The sequence below is a fragment of the Ochotona curzoniae genome, unplaced genomic scaffold (assembly GCF_017591425.1).
Source record: "Ochotona curzoniae isolate NIBS_2020 unplaced genomic scaffold, NIBS_Ocur_1.0 contig_2754, whole genome shotgun sequence".
Lineage (NCBI taxonomy): Eukaryota > Metazoa > Chordata > Mammalia > Lagomorpha > Ochotonidae > Ochotona > Ochotona curzoniae.
Window position 1 is genome coordinate 16,806,745 of NW_024465582.1, and position 25,371 is coordinate 16,832,115.

The following is a 25,371-nucleotide window of genomic DNA, read 5'->3' on the forward strand; positions in this document are numbered from 1 at the left end:
TGACTTGCTCCAACAGCTGAAGTTTTACACATTAATGGGAGAACAGTTACAAAGAAGACCTTTTGTTAAACTAGTTTAGTTGTGGTAAGTATAACGGATGATGTGAAAGTATAAAATATCAAGTATACAACACTGACTCATTACAATCAGGTTCATCCAGTCAAGGCTGGCTCTCAAAACTCAATGTAACAAAAAAGGAGGCAAAAAATAAGGTTTTCATTAAAAGTAGTTTATTATGTAAGTTCTTCCTGAAAGGTATATATGTTTTAAACTACATCTAAAGACAAGTCAAAGAATATAATATTTATAGTTAACTTTTCCTTTTTCCAAGTAGTTGGAATTGTTGGGCCGTGTGTATTATCCTCCATGCAGTCACAGGGCGTTGGCTGGCAGGTCGTTTTGCTTCCTGCGCTGCTGCTCCCCAGGTCACGTTCCTGAGGCCCTGGCCTGTCTTCAGGAATGCTGGCCAGCGCTCACAGGTCCAGCGGCCAGTGCACAGAGGGACTCTTCTCCTCCACGCTGGCCACCATGTCCTCGATGGCGTTCCAGTCGAGCTTGCTCAGGATGCTGCCCGTGCTCTCGGACACGCTGTCCACGCCCCTCACCCCAAAGGGCAGCTTTAACTCTTCACCTTCGGTTGCTGACAAATCCTAGGAGATGGGGAGAACAGTCAGTTGTGGTCTTATTTTAGATAGTCCTGGAGGGAAAAAACTATGAATTAAGGTTTCCGAAGGTTCTAGAGTTGCTTGTTTCTTAAGGGAAGGAAGCTGGCAGTGGTCAGCCATGTGTGGACTGAACACTGAACAGCATCTGACATAATCAGAGGGCACAGATGGGATTTTGGTACTGGTAATGATGTTACTATGGTTTCCTTGTCTTTTTAGTTTAAAAGCACAAATTAATGGGAGATTCGTGTGTGTCCTTAACTTTCTATTTAAATTTAACTTGGATAATTTTTCTCTGCTTTTCATCTGCTGGTTCACTTCTCAGATGCCTTCACCAGCTGCTGATGGCCCAGCCGAAGCCAGGAGCCTGGAATTCCTTCCAGGACATACTTGAGCCATCTGCTGCCTCCCAGAATGTGCACCAGCAGGCTACTGGCTGGGAAGCAGAGCTGAGACTCGAGTGCAGACACCCCGAAACGGGATGGGGTATCCAGAGCAGCATCCTCACGGCCACCCCCAAGGCAAGGATTCCAAAAGGTAGGTGCTTCAGTATGAATCCAGAAGCTGGACACCTTAATCAAACTGATCTGATTATTTGGCATTTCCACATTTCTTTCCCGCCAGAACAAAACGTCAGCTGTAACACCAGAAAGTGCGGCCTAGACCGGTGCTTACCGGGGACAGGGAGCTGTGCCTCCGCTGAAGGATCGCCTGGACTTCGGAAGGTAACGTCCAGGGACTCAGCACAGCCTCCTCTCTCTCACACTCCACACGTGCCTCCTGCGTTCGCGGGTCAAGCCCAGCACCTCCTTGTTTTATTGTATGTTGCCGACTATGACGTGCAATATGGGAACCTGAATTCAAGGGAAGAGAACAAAGCATAAATGGAGACTGACATTAATTTGTTAATTTCTTTCATCATTAAACAAAGTCACCTTTTACCTACAATCTGAGCTGTGCGTTCTGGATACAGTCCATTTAGAGATCTCAGTCCCGTCTGGCAGTGTGTGGAAACTGAATTCTGGCTACCTCTTTTTATTTGAAATAATGACAAGGAAGTTGAGGCAGGAAAAGGCAGAATTGGGGAGGTAGGAGTGGAGAATTTTTCATCTCCTGGTTCACTCACCAAATGGCTCTAATAGCAAGAGCTGAGCCAGGCCCAAGCAAGGAGCTTTAGCCAGGTCTAATACAGGGGTGCAGGGCCCAAGGATGGGGGCCATCATCTGCTGCTTCCCCAGGTGCACTGGAAGGGAGCTGCCAGGACTCAAACCAGCCTCCATATGGGATGCCAGCACTGCAGGTGGAGGCTTTACCTACACAACACCAGCCCCTCCATTTTTTTCTGTCCGTGTCAACTGGTCATTTGTCTTTCAGCCTACTACTATGTGGAATCACACTGACTGATTTGTGTGTAACAACCTGCCTTGTATGCTGGGGATGAACCCTGCTTGATTAAACATTGGAAAGATGATACACGCTAATCAGTAAACTTTCCAAAAGTTTAATTAACTTTGCAGTGGCTGTGTCAGGTACAGTTTTTAAAAATAATGCTGGAATCCCCAAATGAGTTCAGAGTATCCCCTTCAGCTCTATTTTTGGGGAGAGCTTAAAAATTATTGAGTTGGGGGGTTAGTGCCATGGCACAGTAAGCCTCAGTCTGCAATGCCAACATCCCATATGGGCATCAGTTCAACTCCCGATACTTCACTTCCAATCCAGTTCTATGATAATGGGAAAGCAGCAAAGGACGGCCCAAGTGCTAGAAGACCAGAGGCAGCTCCTGGCTGATGGCTTCACACCAGCCCAGTCCCGGCTGCCGAGGGCGCTTGGGGAGTGAACCGCTGGATGGGAAATAATTACACAGCGATTTCATAAACTATCAGTTCTGAATTTACATGTTTAAGTTCATCTAAGATCAGTTTTTACTGTCTCAAAATCTAGGTCTATGGGTATTTTCTATGGCTTCTCCGTTCTCTAGCATTCTTCTATCCTCCTGCTATCTGAGTTTTTTCCCTGTGTCGTTCAGGCACAGTGTTAGTCCATCTGGGGGTGGAGCAGTGGAGGGGAGAAGGCGACTGACCCTCCATCCACTGGGCTGCTCTCCCAGTGACCAGGACAGCCAGTATAGCCAGGCCGAAGCCAGGGGGTCAGAACTTCATCTGTTTTTCAGCAAGAAGGTGGACAAGAACCAATGCAGGCCCCACTGTGGGATGAGATGTCCCCAGTGGCAGGTGAGTGGCAGAGTGTCACAGAACTGCAGCCTGCCTGCTGTCTTGAATACAGAATTTACCTCTGTTGGCTTCCCTCATGGAAATTTGCAGCATGGGCCCGGCGCGGTAGCCTAGTAGCTAAATCCTTACCTTGCATCTGCCACGATCCCACATCCTAGTTGTTCTACTTCCCTTCTGGCTCAGCAAAGCAGTCAAGGATGGCCCAAACCCTTCGGACCTTGCACCTGTCTGGGAGACCCAAAAGAAGCTCCTGGTTTTGGATCGGCTCAGCTCTGGGCATTGCAGCCACTTGAGGAGTGAGCCAGGTGACAGAGTCTTTCTTTTAACTCTTGTCTCTGTAGATCTGCAGAGTCCCAAAGCCTGGGCCATCCTCTACTGCTTTCCCAGGCCGCGAGGTGGCAGCTCTCAATGGAATTGGAGCAGCCAGGATACTAGCTGGTGCCCAGATGGGATCCAAGTGATCGCAAGATAAAAATTTAGCCACTAGGCTATTGGGCCAGGTTCCTTCTTGCATTTTTTCACTTATTTTATTTCAACTTAAACATTATTCAGGGTAGCTTTTAAGATATACTAAGAAAGATATGTATTCTTTTGAAGTTGGATGGAGAGCTCTGTATATTAACTGTTCGGTCCGTTTTTGCCTATAGTAGAGTTTAACTCCTTAGTAATTTTCTGTTTGGTTGTCTATTGTTCAAAGTTTAATTATTAAAAAATTAAGTTTACGTGAGATTTGCCCAAGGTTACAGAGTGGGTGGTGAAGTGGGACTCCAGATGAAGTAACTGCTAAGTCACTTCTCTACATCGCTGCGCGACACAGCCGCCCTGCTTCTAGAATCTGTTTGAAATTTTTTATTTTTATGATTTTAAGGTTAGCACCAAATTTTTTTAAAAGATTATTTTATGCTTACCTCTTTGGAGGGTGACTGGGGACCTCGCAGGCTTTCTTCCTGCAGATCTGGCACTGCCCGCTCTTTCTTGCACGGTCCAGGTGGCGGATCCTGCAAAGACACACTTCTACAGCCCTACGTGCAAACAGGCCTTTCCACAGAACATACTGGCAAGGCCTTGCGAACAGAAGCCTGACCCTCTCTGTGCCCAGGCCCTGCTCCCAGCAGGAGCCATAACTGGTGCTTGATCTGAACCAAAGAAGCCAAGCCAAGTGAATCCTAGAGTATGAAGGCTGGCATCCTTTGTCAAACTGTTGGACATCACTGGCGACTGGACAGCCAGGGCCGGAAGAAACCTAGGAGCAGGGAACACATAGGTCAGTCCTCGGGTAAATTTTATCAAGAGAATAATTAAGGATTCTTAAAATCCTCAGCAACCACTTACTACCTATGTTATAGAGAATATTTTATTTGTACTCCTTAATAGCTATGAGGTCTTTGAAGGTTTCTGTTTATTTGCCAGGTGGAGGACGGTATCTGTCGACAGGGAGAAAGACGCCTGCATGTGCTGCTCATGTTCCCAGAGGCTTCCTCCGGGTCACGCAGGTGCAGGGTCCCAAAGTTCGGGGCCATTCTCTACTTCCTTCCCAAGCTGTAAGCAGGGAGCTGGATGGGAAGCAGAGCAGCTGGAACACGAACCAGTGCCCATGTGGGATCCTGGTGTGTGTAAGGCAAGGATTTAGCCACTGAACTTTCATGCCAGGCCTGGTTTTCTGTTTTTTTTAAAGGTCTTGGGCCGTCCTTGACCGCTCTCCCAGGCCACAAGCAGGGAGCTGGAAGGGAAGCAGGGCCAGTGGAATAAGAACCGGCACTTAAATGGGTTCCTGGGCACATGCAAGGTGAGGACTTTAGCTGCAAGGCTACCGCACAAGGCCCCTCTCATCTTTAAAATAATACAACAGTACCTATTTCATAGTGTTATAGTTGAAGAGTTTAAAAAGAACTTGGCTCATAAGTTAGCTGTTATGAATTTTAGCTCTATCTATTTTGAATGTGTAATGATTTTATAAATACATTGTACTTTAGTGATCAAACCCCAAATACGGGAAAATTTGTTAAAGGCAGGCTGAGGGACTAGCATTGTGGCATAGTGGGCAAAGCCACTTCCTGTAAGGCCAACATGTCAAATAGGTGACATTTTGACTACTGGATGCTCGACCTTTTTTTTTTAAGGAGTTCATATTCAAAAAAAATTTTATCGCAAAGTCAGATAAATTGGAATAGAGACAGAGATCTGTCCACTGGCTTACTCCCTATGTAGCTACCAGAGCTGAAGCTGAGCTGATCTGAAGCCAGGAGCCTCCTCTGGGTCTCCCACATATGTGCAGGGTCCCAAGGCTTTGGGCCGTCATTACTGCTATCCCAGGCCACAAGCAGGGAGCTGGATGGGAAGTGGAGCAGCTGGGACACGAACCAACAGATTTCAGTACTTGCAACCTGAGGATTTAACCATTGAGCCATTGTGCCGGGCTCTCCCTCTATTTTTCAAATACAGTTTTAAAAGGATTCCTAGGGCCTGCTTATTCCAAAGCCAGGACACAAAATCTTCCTCTAGCTATGTCTATTGATCTCTTACTCTGTATTGAAATCAGAGTTCCTTTTTTGCTAAGATTCACAGCCTTTCTTGATGACAACACATCTTTATAGACAAGAAGGAAGTGATCCAAATTACACAAGATAAAAAAGTCTTACCATGTGCCCAAGGTGAACTCTGAAGTTGCCCAAAAGGTTTCTTCTTATTGGTGCAACTTGGTTTCCTTGTGTATCTGCATTTTCCAGGTCGGTTTACTGGACAGTTGTGACCGTGCTGATTCTCCCTAAAGTAGAGATTGCCATATTGCTAGAAGCTGATATCAGCTACACTTCCACATTTAACAAGCCCATGCACTTGGTACTGCTTATTCTGTGCCTCAGTGACAAAGTTTAAAACCCTCAACCAATGATCCTTTTGTCCTTACACCTCAAACTCATTCCCTTTCTCAAGAAGTTTTTAGTACTCTTTCCCTATTTCAGATCTTTATGTATTTGGCAGTTACTCATGTGCAGGATCCCCCAGTGCATTCTAGAAAAGGCTCAAAGGAGGTCTCCGGTATTCAGAGTCCATTCCAAGCGACACATGAGTGATGACGCAGCTGTGTTAGTGGCATTTCCTCTAGCCACTCAAGTTATACAAGTATTAATTCTAATGCATTTTTGTCAAAGGAAGCAATTTTTAACACTATGTACTCCCTAACTCATGTTCATCTTATCACAAGACATAATTCGTAAGAATTCCTCCAATTTTTATTTTAAAAAAATGACACAATTATGTATGTATTAATCACTTATGCACACAAATTCCTGCCTAATGACTCCAAACTTGCTGCAGGCGAAATTACACATGCATAGTAATATCTATGCTTCCAGTGAGAATGACAGCAGAGTGGGAAGGGAATCAGAAAGAGAACTGGTTAGCTCGTGGGGACTTGCTGGTTCTATGAGCGACAATGACAAGAAAAAAATAGTAGCAAAATTACGGAAGCAAATTTTAACAAAACAGGCAGACCGAAGTGCTTTATTAAATCTTAGAAAATTAATACCATTTTTTGCCCATTTCCTTAATTCTACAAACTTCATGCTAAAAAGCTTCATGTTTGTGTAGCTATTATTTTCTTTGCCATCTTAACTCTAGGTAGATGGAAATAAACAGGACCTATGTCACAAACTGTCACATTTCTCATCAGGGCAGTGCACAGCCAGATGGACAGGCTGACCTTGTCTTACCTTCTTGGAGAAGGGCAATGGTGGCCTCTGGGGGCCTGGGCCGGGCTGGGTTTGGGGGGCGCTGGTCTGTGAGTGGCTCCCGGGAGCCGAGCTGAGTCAGACAGCAGTTCATTCATTAAAGTGTATGCTTGTGAGATGCGACGACTGTAGTGGTCACGCAGCAGCAACCTTCGGGCAAATAATGAAGTATCATTTACTTTCCACTCGTGTTTCTTGAGGACACATAGCACTTCACGAGGAACTAGCATTTGCTCTTTTACTTCCTCAATGTTTTCAAAGTCTCTTGTTCATCAGACTTCTCGAAGCCAGTCTCCAGTAAGGTGCGTCACTGACAGTACCTGTACTTTGGACCCTTGGACAATCCCCGAAAGCATAGCACTGGGGTTAGAATGGGGACAGCAAACTTAAGTCATAACAACTGTTGGGAAGAAATATTTGAAAGCAAATTCTAGAAATGGCTGGAAGTGAGTCAAATGGTTTTCCTTGTACTGATATCTCCCACAGTTTTCTGTTTATCAACAAAAGAGAATATTCTGGAAAACAGAATTTTTCAGGCATTTTCTAAGCTGAGGGAGAATGGGCTCCGGGAAATGCTCAGGGTGCAGCTACCAAACTCACCTGTCTTTTTCGTGCTTCATCTTTTGTCTCAGTCTGATTTCCCTTGAGGTCATATAAAACTGCCAAGAAATAACCCGTTAGTGCCTTCCTGTTCAGTCCTCGTCACTGAATCACTAGGCGGAATTCTGCTCTTAGGAAACCGTGTAAACATTTGATGAAGTCCCCTAACCTAGCTAGCACAAAACATGAAAATACTAAAATTTGTAAGTTTAAAGTAAAACCAAGCCCCCCAAAAAATACAAGGAAAAAACAGAATGTCAAAGCCTCTAGCCCTTGACCCTTCACACCCTAATCAAATATGAAAACAGTACCAAAAAATAAAATTTATACAACTAGCAAAAAAGTAAAATCCCAACTTAATAAATGTAATGCAGTTTGTTTTACTAGCTATTGCATTATTGCAAAAGGGGAGCGAGTTGTTACCTGTATTAAAATCAGAAAAAAAGGAGTATTGTATGAATGGAAATTCTTATGTTATACTCAGTCTGAGTGGTCTGACCAAGAACTTGGATGAACAAAAGAAATGAGTCAGACATCTGCAATCACCCTTTTGGGATCCGGCATCATGGCAGGCCTGTAGCTGAATTGCAGGCAACCGACACGGGTGCTAGTTTGAGTCTTGCTTGCTCCACTTCCAGTCCCACTCCCTGCTGGTGGCCTGGGGAGAACTAAAGGAAGCTCCTGGCTTCCGGCTTCAGAATGGCCCAGCTCTTTCTCCTTCTCTCTGTACATCTGCCTTTCCAACAAAAAGAACTAAATCTTTAAAGAAATTGGTCCAGGAGTTCGGGTACCTGCACGTACATGGGAGATACAGATGGAGTTAGCAGTGGTAGGTTGCAGCCTGGCCCAGCCCTGGCTATTGGGGCTAGTTGCAAGATGAACTAGAGGGGAGAAGAACTCTGCATCAGTTTATCTTTCAAAAAATAAAAGCAATCTTTTCAAAAACTTATTTAAGGCAGAGTTCCAACACAGAGATAACGACGGACAGTGAGATCCTCCATCCACTGCTTCTCTCCTAGGGGTACAGGGGCCCAGGCTCATAGGTCATCCTCCACTGCTTCCCCAGGCACATCAGTAGGTAGCTGGACTCCAAGTGGAGCAGCAGGGACTCAGAACTGATACTCATTGCACTGGTCCCTTAAAGGAAAGTTTTTGAAAGGGTTGGAGAGACTCAGAGACCTTCCATCCATTGGTTCACTTCCCAAAAGGCTGCGATGGCCAGAGCAAAGCTAGTAGGAAGCCAGGAGCTTCTTCGGGGTCTCCCACATGGATGCAGGGTCCCCACATTGAGCCTTCCTCCACTGCTTTCCTAGGTCACCAGCAGGGAGATGGATCAGAAGTGGAGCATCTGGGACTCGAATCGGTGCCCTATGGGATGCCACCACCACAGATGGAAGATTAGCTTGTGTACCAGTCCCTGAAACAAAACTTTATAAAGTAACCTCCCCAACACACACACACACACACTCAGAGTCACTATTCTGCAGGTACATGTTTGAACAATGTTACTTTTTAAATTCTTTGTAGATAACTAATGCAGAATGTTTGAAACATGGTTTATACACACACAGTCATCCAGCTGTTACTGACTCTCACCAAAACTATAAAACCAACTCTGACTGGCTCCCCACCCACTCGGCCTCCATGAGTGCTGCAATCAGGAGACTGGGCAAACAAGCAAGTACTGGAGCTAGGTTAAGCAAGAGCATGGTTTGTACAAAATCCTGCTACACTTTTCTGACTAAAGAATAAAATACTGACTTTCTGATTAAAAAAATTCACCCAAATTACACAATCCCTTTTCTTGAGTATCTGACAGGAACAACCAGACACAGCTTCTGGGATTTGGCACCAAAACAAAAACTCCAGGCACGTTCCATGCTGACCCAGCGTCCGTGCTGACCCGCTGACCCACCGACCCACCGTCCCGACGCGCAGACTCACTGGGTCGCTGCGGGAACAGAAGGGCTCATGCTCTTGCCCTCGCTTCTCTGCCAGCTCGTTCAGGTACTCTGCCATCCTTTCCTTCCGCTTTCTTTTCATCCACACTTGGATCTCTCTCCTCTCCTTCTCAGTTCTTTGTGGACGTTTGCCAGAAGAACGCTGAATCCTGCGATGTAGAAAAAACAAGGTTTCACTGACTCCTAAATTTTCTTTTTTTTTTTAAAGATTTATTTTTATTATTTTTTTTATTGGAAAGGCAGACATACAGAGAGGAAAGACAGAGAGGAAGATCTTTCGTCCGATGATTCACTCCCCAAGTGAGCGCAACGGCCGATGCTATGCCGATCCGAAGCCAGGAGCCTCTTCGGGTCTCCCACACGGAAGGAAAGCGGGGCTGCCGGGATTAGAACCGGCGCCCATATGGGATCCCGGGAGTGCAAGGCGAGGACCTTAACCACTGCGCCACCGCGCCGGGCCCAGACTCCTAAATTTTCACGGACACAGTAGATAGCACGACTAACCAGCATTTAGTTTGAGAGTCTGCCCCTCCTGGAAAGCAGTCACAGACCTGCACGTCAGTTAGTCCCTGAAACTCGCTGAAAAAGGGGTTCACAGAAAGACCAATACCTGCTTTCAGTTCCACCCTCTTCAAACCCTATGAGTGGATCCTTTAAAAGGTTTACTTATTTACTTGTTTAAAAGGCAGAGTGAGGGGCCTGGGCACAGCAGCCTAGTGGCTAAACCTCAGCCTTGCACATGCCAGGATTCTGTATGAGCTAATCCCAGAAACCCTGCTTCCCATCCAGCTCTCTGCCTGTGGCCTGGGAAAGCAGTCAAGGACGCCCAAAGCCTTGGGACCCTGAACTTCTGTGGGAGACCTGGAAGAAGCTCCTGGCTCCTGGACTCAGACTGGCACAGCTGCAGTCGTTACGGCCACTTGGGGATTGAATCAGTGGATTGAAGATCTTCCCAACTCTTCTCTCCATATTTGACTTTGCAATAAAAAATAAATCTTCAAAAAAAAAAAAAAGTGACAGAGGTGCAGGGAGAGAGGACTTCCATTTGCTAGTTCGATTCCTGAATGGCTACAATAGGTGGTGCTGGGCCAGGCTGAGGCCATGAGTCAGGAACTCTGGGCCTCCCACACAGGGGCAGGGCACAAGCACTTGGGCCATTGCTGCTTTCCCAGGCAAGCAGCAGAGAGCTGGCTCAGAAGCAGGGTGGCTGGGACTGAACCACAATGCTTGGACCCCTTGCTTGGGTCTCAACTCTGAAAACACAAGCGGCCTCCCACCTTGGCTCCTTGCTCTGCCCTGCCTTTCACTCTCTGATCTCCGTTTTGGACTCTGATCTTTTATGTCCCAGACCCCCTCACTTCCTGCGGTACAGAGACTGTTGCAAGCAGCAGCTCTTCTGGGTCTCTCCAGCTCCTTGTGGTAACACGGAGTCTGGCCACACCAGGGACTACCCCTGGCAGGAGTGTTTGGGGTGGCCCATTCTGCAGGACACAGGGGACTCATGGGGAGGGTGTGAGCACTGCTTGTTAAGCAGAGAGGGAAGAGAGGAGGCTGGTGCTGGCCAGAACTACAGGCAGCGCTGGAAAGGTGGTGGTCAGACCTGATCCCGAGTCCCCATGAGTCCCCCGTGTCCTGCAGAATGGACCAACTGCATTCTCAGGCAGCCAGCTAGCTCAGTGGCTGAGTCACTGCTTGGGACACCCTCCCACCACACTGCAGTGCCATGGGTTCAAGTCCTAACTCTGTTCCCAATCCTATTTCGTGCTAATGCCCACCCCTGGGGGTGGCACATGATGGCTCAATTATTTGTCTTCTGTCAAGTAGCTGAAAAAAGTCAGGATTAGGTCAAAGAGGTGAAAGTGACAACGTTTCCACTTTGCTAAAAGACGGATCACCACGAACTCAGCTTTTCCAGGTAGAAAAGCCGTCATTCTCACTGCCTGCCAGTGTTTACTCAAACCTGCACCCTGCACTCTGCTCTGTTGTATCCCCGCAGCAGCTCCTCTGCTGGCTTCAGTTCAACGTGAAAGCCCTCAGCTGACCCGAGCCCAGCACCTGCAGCAAGAACTCGGGGCTTCGGTCCTCACAGCCAGCCTCTCCGGCACACAGTGCAGCCCCGTCTGACTGTCCCCTTCCCTGCTCCTCACGTCTCACTCCCAGACTGTCCCTTGCAACTCAGTCACACATTTCTGTTGATCTTTCTGGATGCAGCACAAACACAGAAACTGGCAATATTTTTAATAGGCTGAAAGTGAGTTCCTGGAGGTGAGCATTTAACTACCGAGAGCAGGCCACATCTCACACCAGTGCCTCCGGCTGGTTCCTGGCTCAAGGGCCGGACTCCAGGATCCTTTCTCCCTGTGGGAGATGTGGACAGAGCCTGTCTCTCAGCTGCTGCCAATCTAGCCACGGGCATTTGGAGAATGACGTAATACACGTGAGAACCCCCGCATACCTCCTCGCTCTCTGTTTATCTGTCACCCTCTCTCTGCCTTTCAAAAGAAAGAAGTGAATGCTCCCAAGTTTACCTGGAGATGCTCTTAGCTTGCTGTTCTGTAAGGCCAAGCTCCTCACTGGAAACTCCACCTCCGGTTAGAAGATCATCAATAATGTCTGCGATGTCCGTCAGCCCAGCCGCCTGGAGCGCATCTGCGGAAAGGCTGAGCGGCCTGCGCAATTGGAGAAACAAAGCAGCATCCACAACATGACTACATTACAAAAGCACGCACAGACCGCGCCCTGGGACGGACCCTTACCACACTTACCTGTCAGGGAACTCCTCACTGTTATTTGTACCTTGAAAAAAAGAAATGTTATCAGTTAAAAATCTCAGGTCTTCTTTGTTTTAAAGCATTAATCTATTTCCACAATGAGAATTTTACACATTTTTAACCTCAAAATTGGTTAAAAGACACATGTATGTCACTAGTAGTGAATATGCTCTTTGGTAGTCAACACAGCCTACATGTTAGGATTGCTGCTTTTCCATGCTGCGTTCTGTACAATAGCTTTGGGGTGCAGCCCTTCTGTAGTATCTAGGCTTTGCTTGTATGCATGGTGGTCACGGAGGCTCACACCCAGGAGAGCCTGCAGTGCTGAGCTGTGTCCGGCGCACTGCAGTCGGCCAGGCCATGTCTATCTGCAGGACACAGAGCGCAGCACTGGGACGCAGCTGACTTTCCAACAGCACAAGAGCCACAAAGCCCCTCCAGGAGTGACACTTGGGAAAATACCTAATTTAAATCCAAGGTTTACTTCAAACAGAAAGGAATGATTTTTTAAAACCTGTTCAGTATCAAGTATGTGTCTTTAAAGCAGACAATTTATTAAACCTTCCTAGGTTAACCTGGGAAAATGTGTTAATACAGAGGGGAAAAAGGCACAGATATCACCTCTCAAAAATGGGGGGGTGGGGAGCATGTGAGGGTTTTTTTTTTTTTCAGATTATTTTTATTACAAAGTCAGATATACAAAGAGAAAGAAAAAGAGAGTAAGACCTTCCATCCAATGATTCACTCCCCAAGCAGCTGCAACGACCAGTGCTGTGCCGATCCAAAGCCAGGAGCCAGTAACTTCCTCCCGATTTCCTACACAGGTGCAGGGTCCCAAGGCTTTGGGCCGCCCTCTACTGCTTTCCCAGGCCACAAGCAGGGAGCTGGATGGGAAGTGGGGCCACCGGGATTAGAACCAGCGCCCACATGGGATCCCAGCATGTTGAAGGTGAGGATTTTAACCACTACGCTGTCTTGCCAGACCCGACATCTACTTGACATTACACTGAAAGCCCCTACAACTCCTTCCTCATTGCTGGAGGTGTTAGCCTCTCACTTCTTGCAGATTTCCACCAAACCCAACTCGCCCATCTCACCCGGGATCTCCTCTGGCTCTCTAACAGGTAATATTTCACAGGATGCGGTCCTGGCGTTTCCCCTTTTTCCTTCTTGCTTGCAAAGAACAGAGACACTTGGGTCTGAACAGGCTATTAGATGACAGCTCTTTCACATGGTCCTTCAGACCTTCACTTCCATCCACATCCGTCTCTTCATCTGAAGCTGCCGCCTACTCGTGTGGTAATGCGGCCACGCCCCTCAGCTGGGATCACCCTCACCTGTCAGACTGGCCTTCAGAACGCTCCCGAGGCGGACATCGCAGTTGCTCACTGGCTCCTACCATCTGGCAATGCTGAACAGGTAGTGAACCTCCTCCTTAACCTTTTAGTCGCTGCCTACCTCCAGCTATATTTTAGAATGTCTTGTTTCTTCTGTTTCCCACAGTGCTTTGCAGGACCTCATTCTTTCAAAGGTCAGCCGAGTCCAGACCTGCCAGCTGCCCTGTGTCCCGCACTTCCCCAGCATTCTCCACGAACGCTGAAGTAAAGGACAGCGTGTAACACCCTCAGATGCACCCAGCACTACGCTCCCCCAGCACGAGTCCTGTGGAACCTGGGCTGTCGGTCCTTCCCCAGGGAGGAAAGAGGAAAGCCGTCAGAGACCGGGACACACAGACAGGAAGCGGACGCCCAGCAAGGGGCTTTGCCCTGGACGAGCAGTCACACACAGCTTAGGCAAGAGGAAACTATTATTGCCCTGTGGAGGACTTACAAAAGTCCTAAGTTTTTAAAGTCATCCTGTTAATACTTTATTTTTTAAGCAACAGCAACGCATTTAAAAATAGTATTATTGGGCCCGGTACATAACCTAGCAGCTAAAGTCTTCAGCTTACACACACCGGGACCCCAAATGGGCGCCGGTTCTAATCCCAGCAGCCCCACTTCCCATCCAGCTCCCTGCTTGTGGCCTGGGAAAGCAACTGAGGACAGCCCAGCATGGAGTCCCAGAAGCAGCTCCTGGCCTCGGATCGGCTCAGCTCCGGCTGTTGTGGCTACCTGAGGAGTGAACCAGCAGACAGAGGACTTTTTTTCTCTCCTCTCTGTAAATCTGACTTTCCAATAAAAATAAATCTTTTAAAAAATTTAAAGAGGGTATTCTTACTGCTCATGTTACTTTATTAATGGTGATAACATGCTTTAAACACTCAGTAAAATAATTTATATTGACCATCAGAATCAGAATTAAGGAAAAAATTTAAGCTACTCTGAGATTGAAAGGCTGCATTTGCTATATCCTGTTAGTCATGACAAAATACGCCAAGTAAACAAAAGCATATCAGTTGCCATTGTCCCTTCTGTGTGAAACAGAACCAAAAGTAGCACTGAATCTACATTTCAACATTCTCCACCCTAAGACAGAGATAACAAACGTATGCCACAGGTCCAGCTTCCACCAGGATCGTGTCTGTCAAGGGACGTCTAACCTGGCAGAGCCTCACGGACCGATGCATTGTGCATTCCAGTTCTGCATGCTGTGTGTGTCAGCTTTAACCTCCCACGTCGACGGGCCCAGGCAGCACAGCTCGGGAACCCTGACGGAGAGTGAGCAGGGCGAGCAGGGACGAGGCACAGTACCGGGAAAAGGCGTGTCCTGGCCACTGGAGGGGCTGGCCGCTGCATCACCAGGAAGCACGCGGGGCTGCTGAGGACACAGAGGCTCTGCTCTGGACAGCTGGGCTGAAGTCTCCTCCGGGTCACTCTGATCTTCCTCATCCACAGGAGCCAGGACTCGCACTGAGTGAGAGTATAAACTACACTTAACAGAAAATAGACCCAGACCCCCCAAATCACGCTAATACCTTCACAGGCAACAAAGATAGGTCAGAAGGTTTAATATAGTCTTCTGATGCATTTCTACAGAATACAGAAATATGAAACTTAAAATCCCCTTATAATAATAAAATTTTAAGAAAGCACAGAAACCATAAAAGAATGGAATAGGACATTAAAAGAGCTAGATTTGAAAAAAAAAAGTAGAACTTTTAAATTAAACATGTAGATGCAGAAAACAAAGTCATAGGGAATGAACGGGTGAAGCAGCTGAGAGGAGCGCAGGGAGACTCGTAACTAGATGGAGAGCTCCCAGACCTGCCAGCTACTCCACCGAGACAGAAGAGGCGGAAATGAACAGTGCCCAGAACAGCTAAGGAACAGAGCGAGCTCTAAGCTCGTTTTCAGAGGGAACAACAGGGGGCGCAGGCCTCCCGAGCACGCTACAAGAAAACGGCCCAGTGGGAAACCATCCAACTGAAGCAGCACTGCTACTCATGGGAAGATGAAGAGCCGCACATACTGCAGCAAAACAGCAGGAGAAACTTAAGCCATGTTAGGGCATTTGGAGATAAAAGGGCATGCAATTAAGACTGCCAGCACACAGGTGGTCAGTAGATAGCCACTTGGCCAAATGCCTGGTCCTAAGATGCCAGTGAAGACACGCACATCCAAGACGGAGAGCACCTGGGCCTCACATCCGCCTGCACTCCCAACTCCAAAATCCAAGTGCTGTGAATCCTGGGGTAACTGGGACCCCCCACTCAGAGACCAATTGGGCACAGGGAGCCCAGGGACTTGAGCCATGCTCCCCTGCTTTCCTGGGCACATCGGCACGGAGCATGATTGGAAGTGGAGCAACTGGGACTTGAACCAGTACCCATCTGAGATGCAGGCACCTCTATGATTGTGCGAAGTACCACAGTGGCAGCTCCCTCAATTCTTTTTGAAGGGAAACCACAGTACATATCTTCAAAGTGGTGTGAGAAACCAATGATCATCCTAGAGTTTTGCTTTAAATAAGCTATCACATAAAAAATTATAGCACAGTAAGTTATTAAAAAAAAAAAACCAGGAAAATTTGCCACTCTCAGACTCTACATAATGAAATTAAAATCTTTTAAGCAGTGGCTATATAGGCCCAGCACCACGGCAGAGTATGTAAAGCAGCTGTGTGCAGTGCTGACATCCTGTAAGAACACCAGTTGGGGTCCTAGCTGCTCCACTTCTGATCCAGCTCCCCTTCTCTGGGCCTGGGAAAGACCTGGAAGAGCCTCCTGCCTCCTGGCTTCAGATCAGCTCAGCTCCAGCCCACTGCGGCCATTTGGGTAGAGAATGAACCAGAGGGTGGGAGAACTCTCTCCACTCTGTCTCTTCATCTCTCTAACTCTGCCTTTCAAAGAAGAACAACATCTTTTTTTTTTTTAATTAAAACCACAGGGTAGACCTAAGATACTAGAAAACAACATCAGAAGGGATGGTTTTTTTTTTTGCCAGACTGTATGAGAAAGTAAGCGCAGGTATAAACAAGTAAACATCACCACACCTTTCAGAAACAAGCACAATCCTTGCCTGGCCCTTGAACCAGAACGCAGACGGCAAGCTGGCATGACGATCACCAAGCCACAGCCACGCCAGCAGCAGCCCTGGCAACCCTCGGCTGCGTGGAGCCAGGAACGTGGGACCCAGGGAGACCCCGCTCAGCCTGCCCCACCCCGGGGTCCACACTGGAGGACACGACCAGCCCCTCAGGACACAGAATAGGGCCTGAGGGGGCAGCCAAGAACATTATTATAAAAATAATCCCCAACTAAAAACTCGGAGGTTGAAGGGTTAGGCTTCCACTGGAGAACTCTCGGTTCTCCTAGGCCAGGGAACAGTGCTCTTTGAACCAGCGAGGTGTCCGCCCAGGCCCTGCCACCCGCGACAACAAACCTTCTTCAGAGACGCTAATGGTTTTGGAAGGGAATGGTTTTTCAAATTCAAAGCCAGCAGACAATTCACCGTGGTTCACCTGTCCAAACTGGAGGAAACACAGAGCAACAGTTACAGATTTAACACTGATATTCAAAATATCAAATGTTTTTAATGTAAGTTTTACACTTATTAATGCAACAAAAGAAAATGCGATTTCAGCGCACACTGGACTTTCCCAGAGATCAATCCAGAAGAGGTGTTGCCTCGCACCTTCACTGAGCCGACCTTTCTCGAGCGTCACGCACTGAGAACCAGGACCAGATGGTCAGCGGCTGTGATTTTTTTTTTTAGAAAATATTATATTTTTTACTTTATAATTATTCTTGTTTTCTTGATATGGGAATAGAGATATAAACTTTAAAGCTTTTACTTCAGGTGTACTGGAAAAAATGAAGACATTTAGGTAGCCTATGCATGGCAAAATGCTTACTTATTACTTTGTTTTGTAACACTTTATAATTCCACAGGTAGAATAAATACTGCAAGCTACAAGTCATTATACATCATATTTGTTTCTTTCTAATTCTGACTTTCAAATAAAAATAAGTCTTAGAGAAAAGAGTAAGAAAAGAAGAAATCAAGTGCCTCAAATTGCATCATACTAGAACTCTAACAACTCAGTTACAAAACTAAAGGCCAGACTCTACCTTGGAACTGTGGCGATCCAGCACTTCGGGCCCGGGGAAGTCCTGCTCTATGCTTTGGGCAATGTTCTGCACCGCCAGCAGCTGCTCGTCAATCTCCCGGAGCTTGGCGGTGAGGCGTTGGAGGCAGCGGGCCGCGGGGCTGGGAGTGGGCCGAGGTGCAGGGGTCTCCCGCGGCCGGCTCTGCAGCAGCTCCCCTTCCGCACGGGCGGCTTCCGTGCTCCATGCTCTGAGCTCCGGCTTGGCTGCATCTACACAGCAACACAAGACCAGCACTGACCACAGGAATGGCACCAGCACCGTCTGGGTGGCCCACTTCCTGCATCGGAGTGCGGGCGCAGAGTCTAGACTGTTCCCAATTCCATCTCCCTGCCAGTGCACATCCTGGAAGCCACAAGCTGATGGCTCAAGTTAAAGGGACCCTGCCACCTCCGTGGGAGACAAAGTTCCTGGCTCTCACCTTCATCCGGGCCCAGCCTGGGCTGCTGCGGGCATCTGGAAAATGAACTCGTGGACAGAAGATCTTTTCTAGTCTCTGCCTGTTCTTCTCTGGCTCTTCCTTTCAAACAAAATAAAATACAGAAAAAAATCTGAGACCCCACCAATGTGCTGCTCCTTCTCTGCCCGGGCCCCTCAGAGCAGCCCCGGTACCCCAGGATCCTGCTAACAGCCCAGATGCCTCAACAGGGTAAAAGACACACACAAGCTTTCCTGCCGACCTCTCCAGGAGCAGCGCATACCATTTCATTAAACAAACATTCCATTTCAATCAACTTTAATTTTCTCAAATTCAGCAGACTCTATCAAAGCTCTGAGTCTAATTCATATTTCCCTTTAATATTTCTTGGATGCTTTTAATTTTCTAGAGTTGGCTGGTATAAAAATGTTGGGGTTGTGCCTTGGCACAGTACGTTTAAGCCCTGGCTGCTCCACTTCTGAGCAAGCTCCTTGCTAATGTGCCAGGGAAAGCAGCAAAAACGGCACAGGGCCTCAGGCCCCTGTACCCATTTAGGAGACCCAGAAGAAGCTCCTAGCTCCTGGCCTCAAATCAGCTGAGCTCTGGCCATTAAGGCCATTTGGGAAATCAACTGGCAGATGGAAGACCTTTTCTCTCTGTCTCTCCTATCTCTATAAATCTGCCTTCTAAAGGAAAAAAAAAAATCGTAAAAAGTAAATAACTCGAGCCTAGTGCTGTAGCCTAGCAGCTGAAGTCCTTGCCTTGCATGTGCTGGGATCCTATATGGACGCCGGTTCTAATCCCAGCAAGCCCAGCTTCCCATCTAGTTTCCTGCTTGTGGCCTGGGAAAGTAATTGAGGATGGCTCAAATCCTCGGGACCCTGCACCCATGCTGTCGCGGCCACTTGGGGAGTGAATCAGCAGACGGAAGATCTTCTCTGTATATCTGACTTTCCAATAAAAATAAATATTTTTTAAAAAGTAATTTCTAAAAATAAAAGGAAACTGATGAGACACTTCAGTGGCCAGAGACATGGCTGCAGATACCTTGCAGTAGTCCTGAGAGACCTGAGTCCCACAGGGACAGAAGAGAGATTCGGGTAATTATGTGTTAGAAGTCTCTAAATTATTAGGTGATAGAAGTGGGTCTGAAATCCCAGTTTGTTCTCACCTCCACTTCACTCCACACTTCCCCAGCCTGAAGGATCGCTGGCTGCGCTCTCTTCCCCCATCACCCATGGACGCTGTTTTTTTTCTATATCCTGTTCTATGGCTGCCAAAGTTTCAAAATCTAAAATACTGGCAACTCAGGGTCAGAACAGGAAGACGGGCTGCCCCCTGCAAAGCCAGCGTCTCACGAGCCCTTGGAGTGCTGCTTGCTCCACTTCCAACTCGGCTCTCTGCTTCCGCGCCTGGGAAAGCACGAGAAGATGGCCCAAGCGCTCAGGCCTCCATTACCCACCCTGGAAATCCAGACACAGCTCCAGGCTCCTAGCTTTTTCCTGCCCCAATCCCAGTAACTGCGGCCGTCTGAGGCAGCTGCGCCCTCGCCCACACTTCTCCGTGACAAATCCTTGGCATGTGTGTGCCGTAACACATCAAGTGAAGGGCTCCCACCCATTCTTTCCGGGCTCCGAGTGCCCACTGACCACAGCCAAGTCACAGGCAGTGCCACATACCCTAGCCATGAAAAGACAGGACAGAACAAGTTAGTCAACCACCTCAGCTATATGTTGGCAGTGAAAAACTGGGCAAATGGAGACTGCATGAAGGCCTAAGTCAATCAGTGGATTCTTCAACGACCTCATCGTGCTTGGAGTGGCGAGAATGGCAGCGATTCCTAACTGGTGAACTACCAAAGCCACTTGAGCAAGACCCTCGGAGCATGCCCCACATCAGGGACCTGGGGTGGGTGGGAGACTGGGTGGGGCTTCTCCCTTAAAATCCCCCTTTACCTCAGATATATGAAGGAAACAATATGGAAATAATAGTCTTGCCCACTTTTCTGAACCCCTTGAACCTTTGTACCCTATTAACTATGTAAAGATTGTCAAAAATATAAAAAAATGGAAAAATAATAAATCTTTAAAAACAGAAAGTACTACTGGCCACCATGCCTCTCTCTGGCTGACGTGCCAATTAAGGATTTCCTCCTTAAAAAGAAGAATGGCTATTTTCAATCTTAAGGTTTAACTTATTTTTTTACTTTATTTGAAAGGCAGAGATTGACAAACAAAATGGAGATCTTTCCACATGCTGCTCACTCTGAATGCTCACGCCAGCTACAGCCAGGCCACAGCCAGCAGCCCAGGCCTCAACCTTGAATCTGGGTCTGCAGACGCAGGAATCTGAATCGGAAACTCGAGTCCTGGCACTGCACTGAGTCCCAGCGCATCTCGAGCACCGTGCCAAGCACTTGCCCCAGAGCTCCTCTAACGTTAAGACAGTGAATTCCCACAGTGTATTTATTCTTAGCCTAATTAGAAAAAAATGCTCTGCTCGGTAGCCTCCTTGAAGACCACCCGTAAGTGTGAGCCTTCCAGCGATTTCTCCCCCTGATCTACCTGCCCATTCCTTAGCAAAGGATCAGCTGCTCGGGCATTAACTGTAGTTACCCCCGGCGCTTGCTTCTTTTCATGTTCTAAAGATTTCTTTCTGTTTGAAAGGCAGAGAGATGCAGACGGACAAAGGTGGGGGCGTAGGGTGGCGCCGCACAGGAGCGGTGAGATAGACGGAGAAGGGGTGTGGGGACCAGCGGCGCAGCGGGAGTGAGCTGCACTGCAGGTGGGCCGGCCGCTTGGGACGCCCACGTTGTGGTGGAGCGCACAGCGCGGCCCCTAACCCGGGGCAGGAGGGCTGTCTCGCCATTCACCTCCGTCCTGCTGCCTGGCTGGTGGAGCAGCTGAGCAGAAGCTGGGCTCCTTCGCTTCGGTAACAGCCGCTCTCCAGCTTATTCCTTCCAGAAGTCCTGGAGTCTCTTCTGCAGGTCTCAGTAAACCCAGAGCCGAACTGGCACAGTCTGTTAGGGGCAATCAAAGTCACACAAGCATTCAAACAAGGATTAACCCAACATTTCCCACCGTGAACATCAACATGCGAAAGTACTGTGGGGACCTAGCTGCAAGTAGGGTAAAAAAGCCTTAAATAATTTTTCAAAAGGTACTTATTTAGGAAGGAGGGGACAACCCTGACCTTGACTGTTAAACCTGTGTGGAGGAACAGCATTGGTAACTGAGGCGGCCAGGTAGTGCAGCTCGGCACCCGACGGGGCTGGCACGGGCACGCTGGCACAGGAAGGCCCTTCGGTGTCGGCCAGCTCCTGCAGCAGCTCATCAGCCTGAATGTCCATCACAGCCAGGTAAGCATGGCCCGCCTGCGTCAAAACACGGAGTAATGTCAGAGAGGCGGACTCTGCTTTCTTCGCCATGGCTACTCTGCAAAGCAAGGCTGACCTTTTCATTCTCCTGAGGCCAGCAGAGCTGCGTGTGCTGCCTTAGCGAAAGCGCTAGCAAGTACACGCTCGGCCTTAGCATCGGATGTTTTCCCTTCCGCCAAAGCCACTCATTTCACCCAGTTACATGATGTCTAGAAGACCAGTACCCATGTTAGCACAAAGCCAAATTAAAGTTCTTGAATAAAGCACAAACCGAATTTGTTGTCATATTAAATGCTGAAGGTGACGAAGCCCTCTCTGGCACTTCCAAGGAAAATTCGGGGTTTAGACACACATCTGGAACCAACTGCTGAGGAATCTGCAAAGGTTCATGCTCTAGGGGTTAAATAATAAAGAGAAGACCAGAAATATCAAGTTAGTACCACGTTTTGTAAAATACTGGGAAATCTAAATAAAAGCTCCATGTTCATAAGGTAAAAACTTATCTCAAAAAATGTACTTATTCTCACTCAACAGCAAATAGGCTCACTGTGGTTGGTTAGCAGCTGAACTTTGTGCCCTTGGTTCTAGGACTCTGATCTTCTGAGAATTTTGCCTACTTTTATTTGGAAGACAGTCAGATCTCTTGACTGCTGGTTCATGCCCCAAATGCTGCCTCAGTGGCCGAAGATGAGCCAGGCTGAAGCCAAGAACCAAGTACCCAATCTGGGTCCCTCTGGCAATGACCGAGACGAGCAAGCGACCAACCACCTTGTCCTAGGGTTTGCACCAGTAGCAGGCTGAACTGGGAACACAGGCTGGGCTCAAACCCAGCTACTCAGATGCTGATACCCCAAGCGGCATCTGGATGCTGCACCAACCACCAGTCATGAGCATTTTATCTTTAAGAAAGCATTACCTCCACATGTCATATTGCAACTCACTGTCAAATTAAATACTAGAAACTTACCAACAAGCTTGAGTTTAAAGCATAAACTGATAAAAAAAAATTTACAAACATAAAATGAAAGCATTTATGTGACACTGTCTCTAACCCAGTTGCTGGTTATTTCTCAAGGGCGATGCGGACTCGTGCACCAGCAGCACACGTACACACATCATCTTTAATCAGGCAACTGTTCTCAGGAGAAAAGACAAGCTGTACCTGAAGTAGAAGGGATGATGTGTCGATTTTCTCCACATTCAGAAGCAAGTGCTGCAGGAGCTGCTTCCTCGTTTTCTAACACATTAGGTGCTTTGTGGGCATAAGGAAAAACAAAGGATTTTTGCAAACACAAGAAGAAATTAAATATATGAACACAGATAATCACATATTCTACATAAACAGAGGAAGAGAGGTATACTTACAACCTAAAATAGTAGGAAAAAAAAGGTTTTGTTTCTATTTACTTCCTGGGCTTTGACCTAGATGAACAATCAACTATTACTAAGTAGCTGTCCAAACCGACAAGCTGAGCCAGGGTCAAGACAAAGAACCTGTCAGGCTCCAAGACACACGCAGACAAAAGCAGTGCTTTTGTTCACATGAAAAACATCTCATACACGGTTCAACTTCATCCAGATTAAAAAAAAAAAAACCACAAGTTAAAATAATGCTGCTTTTTGATCCACCCAATTGACAAAGCAAAAAAAAAAAGTGAGCTAAATCAGTCTCTAACCAAGGCTCTTAGGCAAGAGCATGGTCCCCGCGGCATTACTCATGAAACAAAATGGGAACTACTGAATGCACTCCACAAGCAACCAGGGAATGCAGAAGTGCTTCAAAGTATCTGCTCAAAACACACAAAAATTAGACAAGTTTAGTTTGGTGTCAAAAAGTTTTGAAATTCATACATATGAAAGGCTTTTAAAAACTTCATGGGTGGGCCCCAAATGATAGCCTCGTGGCTAAATCCTTGCCTTGCATCTGCTGGGATCCCATACAAGTGCCAGTTCGTGTCCCAGCTACTCCACTTCCCATCCAGCTCCCTGCTTGTGGTCTGGGAAAGCAGTCGAGGAAGGCCCAAGACCTTGGGATCCTACTCCTGCATGGGAGACCCAGAAGAATCCTGGCTCCTGGCTTCAATTCGACTTAGCTCCAGCTATTGCGGCCACTTGGGGAGTGAAGCAGCGGATGGAAGATCTTCTGTCTCTCCTTCTTTCTATAAATCTGCCTTTCTGATTGGGATCATTTGAATGTATACATTGCTTTTGGTAATATGGACATTTTGATGATGCTGACTCTGTCCATCCAAGAGCATGGTATGTTTCTCAACTTTTTGAAGTCTTCTATTTCTTGTCTTAATGTTTTGTAGTTTTCCTCATATAGGTCTTCCACATCCTTTGTTAGGTTTATTCCTTGGTATTTCGTTTTCTGCTCTGTAATTCTGAACGGCACCATGATGGTTAGCTCTTCAGCCTTGGGGTTGTTTACACATACTATGGCTGTTGATGTGTTTTCATTATCTCGTATCCTGTGACTTTGCTGAACTCTCATATAAGTTGTAACAGACTCTTTATTGAGTCTCCTGGTTCTCCTATGTACAGAATCACGTCATCTGCAAACAGATATCTTGACTTCCTTGTTTCCCGTTTGAATTCCTGCGATTTCCTTTTCTTGTCTAATAGCATTTGTGAGTTCCAGTACTGTGTTAAATAGCAGTGGTGGTAGCGAACATCCTTGTCTGGTTCCAGAGCTTAGCGGGGAGGCTTCTAATCTTTCCCCATTCAATATGACATTGGCGTTGGGTTTTTCATACATTGCTTTTATTACGTTGTGGATTGTCCCTTCTGTGCCTACTTTATTTAGTGTTTTTCGCATGAAGTCGTGCTGGATTTTATCGAAAGCTTTTTCTGCAGCTATTGAATCCCAGCTGTTCAGCTTGATCCAGTTCCTTGCTAATGTCCTGGGAAAGCAGAAGATGGCCCTGCCACATATGTGGCAAGATTTGGATGCTGTCTCAGGCTTCTGGCTCCCACTTGGACCAGTCCCAGATGTTTTAATCCTTTAGGGGCATGAACCAGCAGATGGGAGATAGCTGTTGCTCCTTCTCCATCTTCTTTAAGATTCATTTTATTATTACAGGCAGAGAGAATCCAATTCAAAGCATTATTCCTACTGACTTAGGTTGGAGTCCATTTCAGTTCTGAATAACTATCTGTTTTCTTTTTTTTTTTAACTCAAGTTAACAGCAAATCAAAATGTATACCGTATACCTGGGAAGGGCAGAATGACTAAAAATTCCTTTACATCATAGCCTTAAAGACAGTGCCTTAAGTTTACATATGTTAAATATGATGAAACGTATACATTTTTAAACAAGGAAACACAGCACTTTACCTGGGTCTGTGTTTGTACTTGCATCCTGGCTTCCTGCAGCTTTCTTCCTTACAGAAGCCATGAAATGCAGTCCAGCTGAAGAACTAATGTCATCTTGCAGCATTTCTAAAACACAACAAAATATCAGAAGCCATCTGTGAAAGTCCAAAAGATTATTCTAGAAGCCCAGAAACAATGTACTGAGCTCAAGAGGTGAGCTTGGAGTCTTCCGATGTTACAAAAATGGACTTTCTGAAGGAGGTGGGACCAAAACCGAACTGCAGAGAAAAGTGTACATCCAGGCCAGAGACAGAGATGGGCTTCTGCCTAAAGCAGGTTGGGAGCAGTGAGCTGAAGAAATAGTGTGGTCAGGCTACTGTTATGGAAAAGTTCGTCCTCCTCAACCCTCTGAGTCCATAAAACTGAAGGCAATCACTCAGATGAGGCTGCGGGCCAGCACCATGGCACAGCATGCTAGCAGCTGCCTCCTGAACACCAGTATCCCACACTGGAGTGCCGGCTGAAGTCCCAGATATTCCAATTCTGATCCAGCTCCTAATGGGAGCTGGAAGGTGGAAGAAGGTGGCAGAAGGTGGCCCAAGTACTTGGCCCCTCCAATCCAAATAGGGAACCAGAGGGAGTTCCTGGCTCCCGGCTTTGGCACGGCCCGTCTCTGGCCAGGGCAGCCACTTGGTGAATGACAGATGGGAGAGTCTTTGTCAGTCTGCCTTTTGAGAAAATGTATGTGAAAGAAAAG

General features: G+C 47.2%; 1 protein-coding gene across 1 annotated transcript in view; it reads right to left on the reverse strand.

Moving 5' to 3' along the window:
• Window positions 1-208: 208 nt before the first annotated feature.
• Window positions 209-25,371, reverse strand: part of CPLANE1 (ciliogenesis and planar polarity effector 1) — an 88,252-nt gene continuing 63,089 nt past the window's right edge. Inside the window, exons 38-54 of the mRNA XM_040977331.1 lie at window positions 24,636-24,740; window positions 21,570-21,691; window positions 21,115-21,295; window positions 20,765-20,941; window positions 17,926-18,024; window positions 17,469-17,716; window positions 16,780-16,867; window positions 14,650-14,808; window positions 11,951-11,981; window positions 11,714-11,845; window positions 9,169-9,334; window positions 7,225-7,283; window positions 6,607-6,774; window positions 5,536-5,660; window positions 3,805-3,894; window positions 1,341-1,519; window positions 209-650 (exon numbers count right to left, since the gene is read on the reverse strand). Coding sequence (XP_040833265.1) covers window positions 474-650; window positions 1,341-1,519; window positions 3,805-3,894; window positions 5,536-5,660; window positions 6,607-6,774; window positions 7,225-7,283; window positions 9,169-9,334; window positions 11,714-11,845; window positions 11,951-11,981; window positions 14,650-14,808; window positions 16,780-16,867; window positions 17,469-17,716; window positions 17,926-18,024; window positions 20,765-20,941; window positions 21,115-21,295; window positions 21,570-21,691; window positions 24,636-24,740 — 2,306 coding nt within the window. The 3' untranslated portion in view covers window positions 209-473. The remainder of the gene's footprint in view (window positions 651-1,340; window positions 1,520-3,804; window positions 3,895-5,535; window positions 5,661-6,606; window positions 6,775-7,224; window positions 7,284-9,168; window positions 9,335-11,713; window positions 11,846-11,950; window positions 11,982-14,649; window positions 14,809-16,779; window positions 16,868-17,468; window positions 17,717-17,925; window positions 18,025-20,764; window positions 20,942-21,114; window positions 21,296-21,569; window positions 21,692-24,635; window positions 24,741-25,371) is intronic.